Consider the following 19,187-nt stretch of genomic DNA (forward strand, 5'->3'; position numbering starts at 1 on the left):
GAGAGAGAGAGAGAGAGAGAGAGAGAGAGAGAGAGAGAGAGAGAGAGAGAGAACCTTTAATCATGTATCCTCGAGTAAGGGGAAAGATCTCTCGGCTAGACTTGGATTAATGTTATCAAGTGGTCCTCTCAATTGACAGACGTAACACGCGTTGGAAGAAAAATGGATGGACGGTCGACTACTTCCTGTATATTTTACCTTTCCTATGATTATGCATACATATCTATAAGTAAAAAGTTTCCGTTACAAGGGAATTCTATTTCGATCGATTTGACCTACACTCATCGGAGTGACTCTGTACCTTCGTCGTTCGTGCTAATGTTAGATATTATTATGTCGAGTCCTTGAAATTTATTTAACAATAGTTTCGTACATCTAACTATATATAAAAAGAAATAATCCTTTAGAGGATAATGCTAATCATACCCTTCGAAGATAATTAAAATATAATTTGGGAAGAATTCTTAATTAGATTAAAATTCATGGAATTACATCGTTAAGTATGTTTAAGATAAAATATCGTTTGTTATTAGATTACCTGAAGATTTCGTCTTTCTGGATCGCGGCAAAGTGCCCGGATGAAATGTGGATCCAAGTATTCCGTCATAATAGCCCACGTAAGACTATTTATCGTGCCTTTCTCTAGCAACTCTCTCAATGAAGGAACTCTTTTCGAACATCGCCACCGCTGATAGTCGACAATGTTCGTAAGGTTTAGTCCTCCTTAACGATAATACGGCTCCTTCACTGCCATTCGTAAAATTTTCCGCTACTTATCCATCCTTGCTGACTGACCTCTCTCGCTTCTATCTCTTGATTGTTATCAAGCGTAACAAGACTATCTCGTTTTAATATGAAACACGTGATAAACGAGTTTTATTCGAATTCGAAATTGAGCGAGACATCTTTGATGAAAGATTGTTTTTTTTTGTCCTCTTGACGTTTTTTTCTTGTGTTTATTTTTTACTTCTTTTCTTTTGTTTTGTTTTTTTCTTTTTTATTTCTTTTTTCACTTGAAAATCTCCGATCGTATTTAGGCAGTTCCAAGTCTGAAACACAAAATAAAATGCAAGCCGATGAAATAAGGGTTCATTGATTTTTTTTTTTTTTCGTCGAAATTCAAGAGACAGATAAATCGATTATTTTATGAAAAAATAAATGAAATCGAATGAAAGATTTATGAATGATAACTGAATATTGAGGAACATCGACGAGGGAGTGTCGTATGTATATAACACCTGCTTCGGTTGCATACAGAAGAAGGTTATCAAGTGAACTATTGGAGCTAAACGAGATAACGTTTCTCTTTCATATTTTCGTGCATTGAATCGTATATCGTTATAGGTAATTATCTTTTACAAGTATTGTAGAAATAAAAATTGGAGAAAAGGAGGATTAAGAAAACGTTTACTTTCAATGTCTATTTCCAGTATCAGAAGATATCGAAATCGCACCAGCTTTGGAGAAGAAGAAGAAGTCGAGAGTTCAAAGCATTCAACACAAAGACTCACTGTTCTCCTTGTTTCTTCTTCGAGCAAACGTTTACCGTTTTACTCGACCTATCACAATGCAAAGAAATCCTTCCAAGATTAAAACTCGTTTTTTATATACATATAAGCTAAGAATATTTAAGATTTATCCTAATTCTAAATTCGGTTAGAAATTCATGTATTATAGCTTTAAAACACTCGATAGAAGAACCGACCTGCGACTTCTCGGTTCATCATCCGACCTTGGATAAGTAACGTCACGCGAGCCACATACCTAACTACCTTGGAAGCGGCAAGTCGAGGTCATACGCGTACTCTGGTACCCGTTGGTACATACAACCGACCATCCATGAAAGAAGAGACGAACCGAACTAGAGACTCTAGATGCGCAGAGAAAGGATGTCTTGCTTCGTCTCGCCGATTGCTTCTCACTGTGTAACTTCGATTTGTCATTCGAGGAAGCACCCATCGATTTATGTAAGAGACAACCAGCCATCATGCAAACTCAATCGATTACGATAAATATATATACACTATATGTAAATATATATATATAAATATATATATATATATATATATATATATATATATATATATATTTATTGACTTTCCAATTATCAAGAAAACTATCTATATAAATATATTCAAATAAAGAAAGAAATATAATTTATTAATTATAATTGATAAATTATATTAATTAATGAATTAATTTATTTATTAACAGAATTTTAATGGGAAGTCATTATATAATTTCTAATTTTGAAGATTTAATTAGATTAATTCAATTGAATTAAGATTAATTAAATATCAAAAGATACGAAGTGTCTTCCATTAAAATGTATATCATTTTTCACGTAGGAACTTCTAGTCATGGCAACTCATCGCTTGATGACAACTCGCTAGGGACATTATCGTATTATATGCACATTCTCGGTAACGGTTCGTATTATGCAGCTCGAAACTTCTCCAACGTATTATACGAAGAGATTATAATCGAGTCGACGCTTTGTATCTCTAAATGTATTGCGCGTACGCTTCTCGTTGAATAATACGAACTACGAAATCGTTAATGTTTAAAGTCGCACGAGAATCGTCCATAAGAATGTATAAAGCAAAGTAAAACCTGTAATATAATTTCGTCGGAGGAGTTATAACGCTTAATTTAACGGCAAAGTAATACTTATCGACTTGAGGAATGATGACGTACTGCTTGAATTTTTTATCGTACTAATTTCAAACTAAAGGATAAGGTCGGGTCAGAACTCCCCTATCGTATCAAAAGTAACACGCGTGTTATCTTTAATATTTAAGATCTCGTTATTGTGTCTTTCATAATATACATTAACGTAATACGACGCAAATACATAAATATTAGAAATATATTACCTTCGAGATTTCTATCTTACCTAAATCGTTAAACATCATAAATAATGTTTGTATAAATGTTCATAAAATGATAATATGTTTTAATAATGAACTGAATAGAATCGATTTCAAATACAAAAAGTGATATTAAGAAGAGAGAAAAATTGAAAAAAGAAAGGAGAAAAGCAAAAGAGAGAGAGAGAAAAAAAAAAGAAGAAACCACAACGGATTTTCTTTATTTTTAAATTTCTGTATTCCTTGCATTTAAGTCTCCGTCATGTCGCCGGTAAATTCTCAACGATCGATTCGAACAATTCCAACTCTGGATGGATGCATTCTCGTTGATATGTAGTAATCCACGATGGATCATATTGTTCAAGAGAAAATACGAACTCCGTGGATACTGTCTCGGGAAAAACGCAGACGAAGTATAGAGACTGATAATAAGTCGTAGCCGAAATGACTTTTCCGAACAAAGCTCTCGACGGGACACGAACGCTTTTTAATCTTCGACCTTTTCCTTCGAGCTTCGTATTCACGACCCTGAAACATTGTCTGCTGTCATAAAAAAAAAAAAGAAAGAAAGAAAGATTGAAGACTTTTCAATATCGAATATTACGTATCGCGATGAAGTTACAAACTCGATAAATTGAATACCATCAATCTAGGACTTATCAATTCTTCTTCTCTTTTTATTTATTTTTTCTTTTATATATATATATATATATATATATATATATATATATATCTAATTTTTAATATTTCTTTTTTAGCTTTTCTTGTTCAATATTTTTTTAGTTTTAAACAATGAAATAACGTAGAGTTAATTAATTTCGTATTAAAAAGCATTTCTCGGATACACGTTGGCAACCATTAAGATAATTTCGAATAAATCTAGCTCTAATAATATCTATTAACTACTAATTGCTCGGATAATATCTATGCGAAAGAAACATCAAAAAGTCCTTAGATTATTGTAAGCAAACTTATATTTGATAAATATTATTAAATAAATTCTTTTGCTTTGAATTTAACGTTGAAAACATGAAATGCGTAAGGATAATTTATATTTTTTTCTTTTATTCGATGTAGTACATACGTATAACCAGGTACAGTGTAGTCATGTAACTACGACTTTATTGATCTCAGTCGGTCCGTCTCGTGTACGTTTCCACCACTTTTCAAGCAATGACATTGTCGATGAATAAAGTAAACTACAATCGATGTACACGCTAAGCAATTAGCTTCTTATCAAAACTACGCGATACAATTTGTCGCAAAAGTTGTTTTGAAAAACTAACAAAAAAGAAAACACGTGTATACCCGGAAGCTACACAATCAAGTAAATTGCATCCATATTCAGAAAGGCTCTAACACTTCTTTTTTTTTTCTTTTTTTTCTTTTTCTTTTTTTTCTTTTTCTTTTTTTTTTTTTTAATATCTTTACATCCCAACATATTTCTTTCTAAAGTAATAATTATTAAGCTAAACGAGACTAGTTTTAATGTTTCGAATAAATTTTTTTTCTCAATCGATCAAAAGTTCTACATCACTTTACGACTCTAACAACTCCTCTATCTTCCATCCTTTCGTATAATAACCGCTAAAAGTTTTATGTTTCTGCGCGAACGTTATCAAAAAGTTTTCTAATTTTTTTCCTTTTCCTTTTTTTTTTTTTTTTTTTTTAACGAACTTCATTACGATTCAACGACATTAATAATATCCGAGTATTACTAAGTATTTGTCCTTCGGAGAAAATAAACTAAAAAGATAATTGAAAAAAAAAAGAAAAATAAAAAAAAATTTATTAAAAATTATTAGCAGAAAATACATTACTTGTTATAAGTTTCGTTTAACCGAACAATTGAAAACTTGTGGCGTGTATTCACACAACCGGAAAAGACATTTCAAAATAGAAATTAGGGAACAAGAAGAAGAAGAAGAAGAAGATAAAGAAAGAAGAGAGAAAGAAGTAGAAGATAAAGAAAGAAGAGAGAAAGAAGAAAAAGAAAAAGTTAGAGCGATGAGAAGAGAAACGACTCCACCACTGTCGACCTTGCGGATCGTTTCAGTATGGGAGTCCTCCTTATTTTTTCTTTTTTATCTCTTTTTCATTTCTCTCTTTCTACATCCTATCCTTCGTCCTTCTCTAACCCATCGTGTTCGCACAACATGCGTTCGGCTCTATCTACCTCTGAGAAGAAACTTGCTGAACCGGCGTCTCCTTCGGAACTCGTCTACATACCGTCTACGTATGCGTACTTCTGTTTATGTATGCGTACACACGTCTGTATATACATATACGCATAAATATAAATATGTATTTGGTATATCCTACATACCAACATTTGTAAATGTAATCTCGCGCGGACACGGAATGTCTCGACAGAAAATGCACGCATGTCGAACAAACGTAAAGCGTATCGGCTTACTAATCGCTGTCCGTCCTCCCCGATAAACGATCTCTGTGCCCACTGTTGATAATAAAGACATCACCCGTGGTGATATGAGTCGTCCAAACTTTCCGATCGATTTACGCGTTTCCGGACTCAAGCTTCTCTCCTTTCCCTTTCTCGAAACAGTATTGTACAGAGTTTACACGTAAATCTGCCATTTCTACCGATTTATAGCCTTCTACGTCACGATCGTATCGATCTGGAAAAGATTAATGACGCATTCTAGATGAACGCGCGTGTATGTCTTCGTGTGTGTGTATGTGTGTGTGTGTGTGTGTGTGTGAAAGAAACGGATTCTGCACGCGTCTTGACTGAACCAACGATTTACACCGATTCCAGACCATGCTTGACTCTTTTCATGACAGACAAAAAATTCTACCAACGTCTGGAGATCGTCATCGTTGATGATCGAACTACGGTGCCTGCGTAAACCGACTTTCATAGTCTGCTTTGAAATTATCTCAAATGCCACGCGATGGATCTCTTCGTGATCGAAGAACCGTTCGAGCTATATAACACACTGTAATTTCTTCTCGTTCTTTTATTTATTATAATTTAATACGTTTACAATACGATATACCAATGTTTGTTCCGTAATTTATGTCTCACGTACGGAGTTCGTTATTACCGTAAAACGCTTAACTCAAATGTGACTCACAAAGGAGAAAATGTGAGTCATGTTTCTTGGTTGAAAATGAATTAAAGAAGGAAAAAGAAACGAATTTTGAATAAAACTGAAAAATGTCTCGTGAATATAAAGATTCCTTTTGCTCTCTCTCCCTCTCTCTCTCTCTCTCTATCTCTTTCTCTCTCTCTCTCTCTCTCTCTCTCTCTCTCTCTTTTTTACTTTTTTCTCTCTGACAAGAACGATGCGTTGGTCCAAGATTCAAATGTATCTTCAACGACGCATGTAAACGAGTCACCGATAAAAATATCTATGGTATATAGGGCAGTGCGTAAAGGTCTTCTTCTCTTCTTCTTCTTCTTCTTCGTCTTCTTGAAACGGAACCTGCCAAGTAAATATCGCTTTTGAGGTTAGCTCATCGAAAGCTCAGGGCGGTTTCTGCCACCGTTACATATCTTGCTTCCATAGAAAAAAATAACGAAGTACTTTCAGCGTCCTTTCAAATGTGCCCCTTTTTTGTTTTCAAATTTCAGAATACCTAAATTCTCGACGGTATGGTATAGGAGAATATAAACATTAATACATGATAGGGGGGAGAAGGGGTGATGGGAAGGTAGGGAGAATGAGGCCGAAGTGCTTTTTAAGTAATTAATTTCCGATTTTAAATCGATCATCAAGATATAATGCATCGATGGTACCGCCCATATCGAAGGGTCGAAAGCCAAAATAAGGTACATAATCGATAAGGTTCTCGTTTATAATAATACAATATTACCAAACGGAAATATGAAGGCAAACTCAGAAGAGAAATAAAGATTTTTAGCGGATATCATAAGTTTCCAAACATTTCTGTATTCTCCGATAGTTTACCGAAATGTCGATAACATTTGACATCGTACCAATCGATAAGACTAAGTTATTTCTTCTGTCTGACACGTAACTTGTTCTACTGCGATCCTAAGAAATAAAAGAGAGATAAAAGATAAAAAAAAAAGAAAAAAAAAGAAAAAAGAAAGCAAGCAAGAAAGAAAGAAAAAATATCTTATGCCTAGGGAGGGCGTATCATTTCGTAATTTCTCCATTTTCTATGACGAAACTTTCGATACTAGATGACTATCTTCGTTCAAGATTTAAGATTCATATTTCGAATATCCTTCATTATTTTCTTCGGCGTTATAATGTGTTACATCAGTCTTAAAAAGAAATTTCATTCAGGCTCAGATGTGATTGAGAAAACACCCATACCATATGAGATGATATGATATGAATTATGCTCGAATAATAAACACTTCGTTACATAAAGCCCACTTCACAATCGCGAATAATGTGTTGTCATCAATATGAGACAAGAACTTATATATGATTTTAACGCGCATCGATCGTTTTAATTACTTTTAAATCGTATTCGTTTGATTGCCAATAATGAAACGCGTCCAGTAGGAAAATCAATATTCAAACAAGACAAATTTTCATTAGATGTCTAAATACTTTGTTCGTTATAAAATGCTTTATTAAAATTAATCATTTTATCGATTCGATTGTTTAAAATCGAAAATTAGAAAAAAGGAAAAAATTCAAGAAATCATTCAAAGATGTAATATTTTAACCTTAGATAAATGTTATAATTTTATGCTGAGTTATTACTTGGCAAATTATATCAAGAGTCGTTTGAAAGAAAATTGACTTCAAAGTAAATTGACTCACCGAACTGTTGTACACTTAACGTATGTATGTTGGGGACAAGATTTGTAAAAGAACGTAAACTTACCGTAACGGATTATAATTTGAATCTACGTAAACGGAAGGAAGATTTGAGACGAAAAGTTTCATTAGATGCAAGGGTTTCGTTCAAAGGACCATACACTATCCAAATATTTCTCAAATGATGTCCATGGTCGAACGACTCCATCCACATCGTTCGCTTGCGCATTTAATTATTAATCACGGCTAGCGCATTAATGAGTCACCCACCAATAAACCGTATTCTATTCGCTGAAGAACACTTGTCTTATGATATTTTCTGCTGTTATAAATTAGCATACATTTAAAAGTATTATGAGTTAAGAAAATATCACCACCCACCGTTTCAAAATCTTTAACGACACTAAAGTTTCGTAGAGCTAAATCTTCTTGTTTATTACGTAGGCAGTTTGATGTGTATATTTGTATGCGTTTCTTTATGTATGTGTGTGTATCTATATATTTTGTTTGTATTGAGTAACACGAATAACATCATTCCCGTTATCGGCAAAGCGACACAAATTTCATATTTATCTCCGATAATTTACTTCGGTTAAAGTCGTAGAAAACAAAACAAAATAAAATAATAAAAATCAGACATATTTTTTCTTCAGAAATAAAACCAATTAATTTAACAAAATTATATCAATCAAAATAAATTTTATATACGAAAAAAGTAATTTACATTGTAAACCTCTTTCTGAAGTGAGTCATCCGAAACGTAAGAAAACGAAATCGTTCTGTCAACAACGCAAATAATTAGAGCGATCTAATTACGTGTATATACTAATCCTGTATGTAATATATTTACAAAATGGTTACGCTGCTTTTCTTTAGTTTATGGCCGATGACTTTACTACGAAGATTAACGTTAGAAAGTCGAACTAAAAGAGGTCAATAGGCGTTGAAACGTAACATGCGTCGTCCACCTTCTAATACCGTTCTAATAGATAATAAGAACGATCGAAGAAGAGGATCGCCTTCGTACTAGCCGACGAAATGATAACGTTCGCATAATCAGAAGATCCTTGGCCTACTGTATATACACGGTCGTCAATAGTGTCGGATGTTTAGCGTAGTTTATCGACACTATCGTTACCATTAACACCGCTAACATACCCTCACTAAGCGAGATTAGAAATGCAATGAGCGACCTACGCCATCATAATACGCGTACATCCTCATTAAGCGGACTATGCATCTCCGTCCCTCTCCCTCTCCCTCTTTCTCTCTCTCTCTCTCTCTCTCTCTCTCTCTCTTTCTCTCTCTCTTTCTCTCTACCCCATTCTCTTTCTCTCTTTTTCTCCCGCTTATCTAATACACTTTTTTTTATAACATTCTATTAATTCGACTTTGTTCGCCCCCGTTACTTGCGACTCGGCAAGTTGCGAACATCGCGGCTCACTCTTCTGTATAATGTAAAATCATGCCTCGTTCTCATTCCAACCGTAGGTCCATTCGTTCAGCTATCTGATCCGATTATCGAACGCGTCGATTCCGTCGTTACACGATTTAATTTGCATTTCCACTGGAATTAAGCTTTACAGCAGGTATTCCGTTACGTTAAGGAATTAATAAATAAAAAAAAAAAGAAAGAAAAAAAGAAAAATAGAAAAAAGATTAAAAAAAGATTAAAAAAAGATTAAAAAAAAAGAATTATCTACATATTTACACATTTATATATATATATATATTTGTATTTTATTCGTATCCAGTGATGAGTTTTCCGTTTTAAAACAGTGCTAATTTATATAATATTTCAGAAAAAGGAGAGAATTTTTTTATTGCTCATCAGTGTTCCAGATAGTAATAAGGACGATGAAAGAAAAAAAATTTCTTGTCATGAAACTAGGCGACGTTGTGGTAGTCGCCTTCGGCGTTCCTCGCACCCTTCCCATCTTCTTTTCGTCATCACCTATTATTCCTCGCGGCTACGTCGAGTTCTAACATTTTTTACCTTTTGATCCTTGTTGAAAAGCACAAAATCGTCGTTAGAAAGAGGCACACGTTCATTATCAAAAGGTCTTTGATCAGAAGATTTGACAAATAATTTATCTCGGTTCTTTGATCGTCTCGAATGTAGTTGGCTTCGTAAAAAGCAGCAAATTCGTAAAAAAGAAAAAAGGAAAAAAAGAAAAAAGGAAAAAAAGAAAAAAAAAAGAAATATGAAAAAAAAAAAATCAGAAAAAATCTAGGTTTCGACGATCGTTTGTTGTGATTCCGATTAATGAGATTCAAAGCGATTTCAACGCGAGAGAAAGACATCTTTCATCGACATGATCGATGTCGTTGTATAAACGAGAATAGGAGAGAAAACGTGGCAGGAAAGAGGCAAAAGGAAAGCCAAGATCTGTTGTAATGTGGTAATCGAAAAGCATTTGAGAAGATTTCCACTAATCGTCTCACGTCATTTTGCCACACTTCTCTGTGAACTCGTAACAATTGTTAGAGATGTATAAATGACTCGTAGAAATCTTGTTAACAATGAACAATGCTCCAACTATGTTCCGCTAGGCGATTTATACGTTTCATCCGAGTCTCGTTCCGTTTTTCGTTTAATTTCTTGAACATTATCAAGCACCTGCTTCATTTATAATTCTTTCTTCCGCGGAAGATAGAAAAAAGAAGAAGAGAAAAAGGAAAAGAAAAATTGGGATAAATATGGGAGAGAAAAAATAGGAAGATTTTTTTTTCCAAATCGTCGAAGAGAGAGAATTTTTAATTCCCCATAGTCGTGGCAAAGGCTTTATTAAAGCAACATGCCTCGAGACTATTCGAATCGAGGTAACTTCGTGCAGAAACGTAGAAAGGGAAAGCCGTTGGAAACGGTTCGTGGACGAGAGAGCAAAGGGCGAACGAGGGTGAAGAGAACCCTCTCCTCTGATCTCCTTCACGACCCTCCGCTTCCTCAAGTTTTCAACGGCAACGGCCGCAGTAGCAGCAACGGTAGTAGTAGCCCCGGGTACCAGCGACAGGTACTTCGTTCGTGTGGAGAACGGCACTTCGTGTACACTCTAAAGCCCTGGCGCCAAGCCCGTAACACGCTACAAAGGGAGAGAAAAATCCGCCTGTCAGCTTCTTTTTTCCAAGAACCCCAAAAAACTCACCCTCTCTCGCGTACCAATTTACGCGGATACGCGAGTACTTCTTTGATAACGACATACGTGGAATTAAAATACATTATGAAAACATATCCTTATCTATTCACGCACTTTAAAGAATAAATAAAATCAAATTTCGAATTTTGTTATAATTTTTTTTAAATGATTACTAACGATTGCTTTTACAAATTATCCCTTACGTTCGATTTAATTTATCGCTCTTTATTATTTCATTATCTATATAACATGATTATGAAATTCCAAAAGAATTCGAAAATTATTTATTTTCAAACTATTTTTAAATAATACACAATAATACAATATACATATATATATATTATAAACGTTAAATCTTCCTATTGAATCGAAGAACGATAGAGAAAGAATTCACGAAGTCGTAACATAAGAGCGCTTTACCCGTTCAGAATGGAAAATCTTTAATTCCGCTGGAAAAGAACGTACGCGAGAGAAGAACGGATAGAAAATCGGAACAGACTGGTTTACGAATGGGCCTCGAGCTGGAAAACGTCCAATAAGCCTCTTAACATCTACAACGGGCACGATGCGTGGGATAGTTCTCATGGTATTATTATTCCTCCTGCAGCACCCCCTGAGCACCCGAGTTTTCGAGTCTACCATTTACGCAGGCATTCCATAGCGGTGCATCGATAAGCGTTTGCATATATTGCCTATATGCCATCTGCCATACACATATACAGAAACGCACACAGGCGTATACATTCACACGTATTAACACATTAACAAAATTCCAATTCATTCCGCACGTGGCGTAAAACTACGGAATCCTCCTTCCTTCCTCTTGACGGTTAAGAAAGAACATAAACAAACGATAAAGACTTTCCTACGGAAATGAGATTTTCCTGCGAAAGTAAAAGCGCCGTATCCATTCTTATACTCTAAGATATCTTTTACATTGATATCTAATGTTAAAAGGTCATTGTGTTGTTGTTGTTGTTGTTATTATTTTCTTTTCAGTAAAAATACAAACGAAAGGAAAAATAATAAAGTAAAGATCGAAACATTCAAAGCCAAGGGGAATATTATTATTGATTATGATATTATATGTACGTTCATGTATTAGTTAAGAAAAACGATGAATAAAACGTCGTTTCCGTTTACCCATCTGTCGATTACACGGCACGGTTACGGTATGAAAATGGGGAGGTCGAAAAGGTCCCGTGTGTTATTTTCTCTTGGAATCACTGTCCTTGAATAAGGAGGTCTCAATTAAGTAATTCCATACGCTCGTTACAAGGGCATGAGAAAGTCTCGTACGATGATAATACTTACGTAAAGCTATATCGCTTATAAAGTTATTAAATAAGTAACCAGAAAAAAAAAAGAAAAAAGAAAAGAAGGGAGGCGATTACTGGAAACGATATCGAATTTTCATGTTCGATTAAATTAAAAAAGTGATTATGGTGAATGAGATTATTGTTCTTAACGATGATGCGATAAAAAAAATCATTTGGGACAGAGAAAAATTATTAGATATACAAAGAAATCGATGAAAACTGATGAAACTCGTAAAGTTAAACTATACGATCAAGTATATCTATATATTACGTATGTACATTTACATACGTTCGAATAATCGATATCACGTCTGGATAATCGACGTATGCGAGCAAAAGCTTAATGTCTCGCGTTTCGAGCATGCTACATGTACGCATATATACATACATATCTACGTACTTTCGATCGTGTGTGCATTTGTCTCAGCCACGTTCGTTCACATAGCAGAGCTCGGTCACTGCCATATGGTGGATTCTATGGCTTCTCTACAGAAAAGAAGAAAAAAAAAACGAATCCTATGCCTTTCATTGGAGGGTAGAAAGGGAGTGACGGAATCGTCTACTCAAATTATTTTACTCGTGTCAAAAACGTCTGGCCAAAGAAATGAGATATTGCTGTATTATTCCAATGAAAAAAAAGAATATCATCAATCAAGGCCACGTTTAAATTAATCCCAAAGTTTTCTCTATAATCCTGTTGAAAAAGAATATTTCGTTTGGACGAACAAAAGATATGTGGAAACGGATAATCATAGGAAAATATTTGACTTTCGAATATCGTCGTCACATCCTCGCTCGATTAGTCATCGTGTGTAAGCGTTTTGTACGCGTGCATCGTTCATACAATGCACAGAATGTCGCCCATACATCTTCTTGCAATTTTTCTTTCTTTCTTTTTTTCCTCCTTTCCATTGTCGTCGTACTGCTCAAGATTTCTTAATCGTTTTGTGTTATTCAACTCCGTGTGAATGATCCGATCGAATAAGTTTTAACGCAATCGAAAAAAGTAGAAATCTGTATTATTGTATCGTTCGCTAAACAATCGTCGCTTTAAATAACGCAAGTAACTAACGCTTTACCTTTATCATTCATTTTGGCAATGGTATAATTGTTCGAAAGTAACTATCGCTTTCTCTCATATAATTCAAAGGAACGCGTTACAATCGTGATGGCACTCGCTGCTACATGACGGCCTATCATGCCTCGATTTCTATATACGTTTCTCTTTCGTATTAAATTTTTATTTCAAATTGAATCATTGTAGCTATGTAATTATTAGAACAATTATACGAATAGTATTGCAAGATGTTTCGTTATTATCATTTTTCATTTTAATCTATTTATTTTATGAATTTCTTTTTCATTTTTCTTTTTCACTTTACTTTTTCTTTTTCTTTTTCTTTTTTTCTCCGAAAATTCACAACGCAATATGAAACTCCCTTAATAATAAACTTTTTACTCTTCTTTGTAAAATTTTCTTATTCGTCAACTGAAGAAGTTGTAAATCCATGTAATAAAATAAATTGCATTTCCTATATCTCTTATCCATTTCATATTTTCTCTGTCGTTATATATATATATACTTTCTACATCGATACTTTATCGAAACAAATACTACTATTTGCACACACACACATACATACATACACACACACATACACACACACGCACGCACACACACACACACACACTAAACATAAAATAAGTAAAGAAAAAAATATAAATAAAACAAGTACTTCCGTTAATCAAATATCTTTTTGGATCTCTTTGAAAATATTTATCGTCATAAATGATCTTCGCCGTAAAGAACACAACGTCGACAATGTGACTATTTTTTTTCTGATTTGAAAAAAGAAAAAAAAACGAAACGAAACGAAAAGAAAAGATAAAAATAAAAAGAAAATAAATAAAAGCGAGTAGTAGAACGTAGGCACTCGTATGGTCAGTGAACCCCTCTAACAAATCGATAGTGGTGGCTTTAATAAGAGCACGCGAAGTCGGGAGGAGAACACGCGAGAGAATCACCTGCCTCACGATCGAATTCCACGCTTCGCCACCTGGCACCGTTGGAAATTTAATCGTCTTTTACGTATATACCGTTGTTTGTACGTACATGCGGCTAGAAATCCTAGCAACGAAGGACAATCAATTAATCTGACGTTTCAATTAAATAATAACGAGGTGGAGCGAAAAAAAAGAAACAACAACAAACATACACACACATACGAGAACAAAAAAAGAGAAGAATCGGAAGGAAAAGAAAAAGATAAAAAAAAAAGGAATAAAAGGAATAAAAAAAATCGTCGATCGATGTTCGAACAAGTACTTAAAATAATCGATTTCTACGGCATAAAGATACATAGATCATCGATGAGATTACAACAACACTTCGTACTCAAAGGGTATTCTCTTCGTTCGATCGAATCATATATCGTATCGCATGATTACTGAGACTTCGTAATTACACGGAGTAACTCTATCGTTCCTATTATTCCAAAGTATTGACAACTTTCGTGAATTTCATTCGCGATATCACATTTGCACGTCGAAAGAAACGCATCGATAATATTCGTACTGGCGTTCAAGAGAAACAATATTTCGACAGCTCGATGATCGAAGGAAACAAAGAAGGGGTTGAATGGGAAAACGTTATTGTGTTTGAAGCGCGATAATAATGCACATGCTCGAATATATTAGGAATATATGTGAGTATGTAATGCTGTCGACGAAATTTTCTAATGATAAATGTGTCTATATATGTGCACGCGTACGTATATATACGTATACTTATATGCGTACATAAAAGAGTAGGTGTCAGCATGACACCATCCTCATCAAGGTGTGTCCTCCTGCATATTCAGACGATCGCTTCCGGTTCCTTCTGTCGAACGAGGAAGAAGGAGAAGAAGAAGAAGAGGAAGAAGGAGGACATGCTTCGATAAAACGCACACATTATGCCTTTCCCCTCGACCAAGTACGATAAAAGAGAGTGGAGAATGTCTTCTCTACGTGCGCGCACGTAATACTCATAACTTTTTACAATGACACCTAACTGACGCTCGTTTGTGATGGAATGTAATCATCTAACTCTGTGCGGAACGTTTCACTTTGGTTGTAGAAGGAAAAAGAAGAGAAAAAAGAAAAGAAAAGAAAAGAAAAACAAAAACAAAAACAAAAATAAAAAAAAAACAGAAACAAAATCAAAGATAATTAGAGACAATAAAGCCAGTGCATCGCTGCAACGTACTTCAAAGGGCTCCATTGAAATTTGGTACCCTCGAGCGAAGGGCTCGATTTATTCATTCCCCAACGTTTCCCGCGCACGGTTTGCGTGGGATGTTCCTAGCTCGTCGTTTACTCGATATTATTTTCAATCTCGTTCGACGGAAATTGACGGTTCTTCCCTGTAAAATTCTTTCCGCCTCTGTACAATCTTTTCAAGCGAATATACTGGACAGGATGCTCAAGCGTCTTCCCAATCTTATCCTTTTCCCCTAGCAGGATATGGCTAGAAATTAGGAAATTGGCGTGAAATTGCACGAAAATTGTGTCTCCGGATCACGAATATGATTATATGAAACCGCATAAGAAAATCTTTAAATGTATATATACATATATATATATATATATATATAAATATTTGATGGAAAACATACGAACCGCAAAATTCTAACCGCTTAAAGCTCCTGTAATTTCTAGCGTGCAAAGAGAAGCCGTTACATTCGAGAATGAATATCGGTGCACGGTATCGTCCATGATAAAATTATATAATGTAAAGTAGAACGAGAGATAGGTTTTAATATCGGTCAGTAAGAGGATATTCGTTAAGTTCATCGAAGTAGGCTTTAGGAAGCCTCTACGGCATAATCTATCAAGGGAGTTTAGAGAATAACGGAAACCTTGCTTATCTTCTTAATCAAATAATATAAGGGTCAAGTGTCATCGCTTATTCAATCGGTTCATTTATCTCTACGTTCGAAACAATTTATACGTGAAAAAAAAATAACTTTTATAACTGCTCTCGTACATTCTTCTTTTGTTTTGTTTTTTTTTTTTTTTTTTAATAGATTAAAAAAATTTTACAACGATACAACGTACATCCCCATTCGTTCGTCGGATTTGTTTTTTATTGTTTTCTTTCTATACTCTTCATAAAAATGTTGAAAAACAAAAGATAATATTTATATCGGATTAGTTAGAATTAGAGATAAAATAAAAGGAATTATCGAACATAAACGATAACTCGAATGTTGTTCAAGTTTGAAAAGTTAAACGATTCTTAGTGATATCGTCACGAAGGTGAAAGTACTTTTCCTAAAAATGTGAAAGAGAAGATCGTGTCCGGATCGTCCAGTTAAACTCGTGACTTCCATTCTCGTGTATTTCGAACATCGTGTTTCATTGCTCGAATCTATTGAACGGCACGACGTTCGAGAAATGGCATATAACGGGGCAAAAGTACATTCGTAGAACCAAGACCGCGCACGGACAAGTTGCACACAGCCGAGTTGTACGCTTTCCGTTAGACATTATTATCCGCAACACCTGTCTTAACGTTCCCCTTACCTTCTTTATTCTCCTTACTATCTCTATGCATCCATTCTCCTTCTCAACGAGCACCTTATTCGTACCCTGACCAACTGTGTTACACCTGCACCTTGAGTGTGTTCTCCCTCGAAAATGACCGTTGCCCTTTTCACGTGAGGGAAGAAAAGAAGAAGAAAAAAAAAAGAAATAAAAAAAGAAAAAAAAAGGAAAGAAACAAAAAAAAATCTTAGAGTCTACTCTCTTGGACGAAATCAAAGGATGCGAGGGTGAATAATTTGAAAAATATTCATTTCCCTTTATTAAACTTTACCTAAACTTTCTAGCCTTTTAAACGCCAATCTCCAACTTTCTACTAATATTCTCAACATTTTTCACTTGAAAATATTTCGTAACACGAATATGCATGAGATTACCATCGATAGCTCGATTTTCGATATAAGAATCCATCTTTAATCGCATATAAGATACAAAGAGGTGTTAAAATCGTCAAAACGAGAAACAATTTTAAAACGATGAAAGATCTCCAACGGAAGCATTTCGAAACTCTTTAATGGTTAATTATACGAGAAAGCCCTAGAAACGCATGGATAAAGTGAATCTGGTATATTCAGGCCATCCGATTGAACGTATGAAAACAAAGAGGTAACAATCGTAAAAAGTGCCCTCGATCATTATCATTTCTTTCTTGTCTTCGAAAGACAACGACCGAAAGGATTTTAAGTGTAGACAGTCGTAGATATGTATGTTAGGTATACAAGGTCTTACGCGCAATATAATCTACGGGTTTTCAAGTGCTTTCGATAATGTGATTAAAAAAAAAAAGAAAAATAACAAAACAAAAAGAAAGAAAGAAATGCTTTAAACAATGAGTCATCAGCGCTCGATCGTTAACAAATTACAAAAATAAAAATGGTAGAAATATTATTTTATCGATTAAAAAAAATCGAGGTCAAGTTAATATTTTTTAAATGGCACGTAATAACAATTTTTTTTATGGGATACATTTTAGATGAAATGTAAAAAAACGAAGAAACATTTGTGCAATAACTTGTTAAGAAAATTATTTTTAACATAATAAAGGATTCTCATGAACGCAAACGAACTATATCGTTGGTTCATCCGATATTATTTCCATTGGATTTTTATTTATAGAAGTATTTATACAATCAATTATTTTATTTCATATAGTATTATATATGTATATATAATATTACATAGTATCATATATGTCATAGTATATGTATGCATGTATATGTATGTATATGTAAACACATGTATACGCGGAGAAACTCGTAAATCTTTCTTCATAAAAACTCATTGAAATGCAACCACAAAAACCAATTTATTTCCGGTAGACCATCTTAATCGTGACACACGGCATTGGTATATCTAAGTGCACGTTTATTTCGAGCTCGTATATCCTTTTGTATATACGTTTCTAACTGTCTCTACATTTCATTTATGCGCGTATAGAAATGTTCATAGAATTGGAAAAAAAAAAAGTCTCGCGCCTCGATGAACTAATCGATTCAATTGAAATGACTTTTGCTTCTTTTCACGTCAAACTTTTCTCGCTTTCTCTCTAATGTGATTCGCTTAAATAAGACGTAAACAGGTACAGTTGTATATGAAACTATAAAAGTAAAGAAAAACAACGTCTTATATAAAACACATTCTTCAGCTCGTTAAAGTAATTAAAAGCATTAAGTACCTACTTAAAATTATCATTCTCTTTAAATCCTTTCAGCTTTCAACAAATACTTTTTATCGATCCTCGGCTAGACTCTTAATGGATTTTAACCATCAAACTTTTGTACGTCTTTTTACACTATTTTTCTCACGATTTAATATCCTCAGGTTGATTTTTTTACTTTTTTTTTTTTTTTTTTTTTTTTCTTAACAGGAACATATAGAAACGTCGGGTTAAAAGTTTATGGAATAATGAACGATAATAATAATTCTATTTATTGAAAAAGAGCGAATTACTTGCAATTTGTTTTCTTGCAAAACTATTCCTTATAATTTCTTAGTGATCAAAGATCATTCAATGGTACCGAGAAAAATCTGAAAAAGATTTTTAGTTCGGTGATTAGGACCGATATTAGGTTCGCTATTTCTCATTCTACCGCGAACTCTCAGACTTTCTTTCCTAATCCTCGGATGAGGATTTCAACACGCGAAGGGCCTCGCAATCTCGAGCATTTCTTCTTCAAGAGAGGAAGTACTCGTTGCCGGTCCTACAGACGTTGCACCGTCCATATCGATCGTTCGAGCATAAAGTCTCCGGAGATATCGAATCTCGATTCTTCGTCTCGCATATGTCATCGTCTTCTTCTTCCTCTTGCGATCATTGAGTGGAAAAAAAAGAAAAAAAAAAAAAAAAAAAAAAAAAAAGAAAAAAAGAAAAGAAAAGGAAAAAAAAAAGAACAAAGCATTTTCGACCCTCGATCGGAATTTAATCCAACGAGTTTTGGCTGATCTAATTAAAAAGAATATTTACGAGATGATTCCTTCCAACATCATTATTCGAAACTATATATAACAAAT

The 19,187-nt window shown here is 34.2% G+C and overlaps 1 protein-coding gene across 3 annotated transcripts in view; it reads right to left on the minus strand.

The window, feature by feature from the left end:
- The window catches only part of LOC124421970 (rap guanine nucleotide exchange factor 2-like), a 125,863-nt gene that overhangs the window by 99,490 nt on the left and 7,186 nt on the right, over positions 1–19,187 (minus strand). For 2 of the 3 annotated variants that reach the window (XM_046957778.1, XM_046957775.1), the window contains exon 2: positions 539–1,049. In XM_046957778.1, the coding sequence (XP_046813734.1) occupies positions 539–607 (69 nt within the window). In that variant the 5' untranslated portion in view covers positions 608–1,049. Of the gene's footprint in view, positions 1–538; positions 1,050–7,703; positions 8,015–19,187 lie in introns of those variants that run through there. The other variant, XM_046957776.1, reaches the window with a different exon arrangement.

The sequence above is a fragment of the Vespa crabro genome, chromosome 2, assembly GCF_910589235.1.
Source record: "Vespa crabro chromosome 2, iyVesCrab1.2, whole genome shotgun sequence".
NCBI lineage: Eukaryota > Metazoa > Arthropoda > Insecta > Hymenoptera > Vespidae > Vespa > Vespa crabro.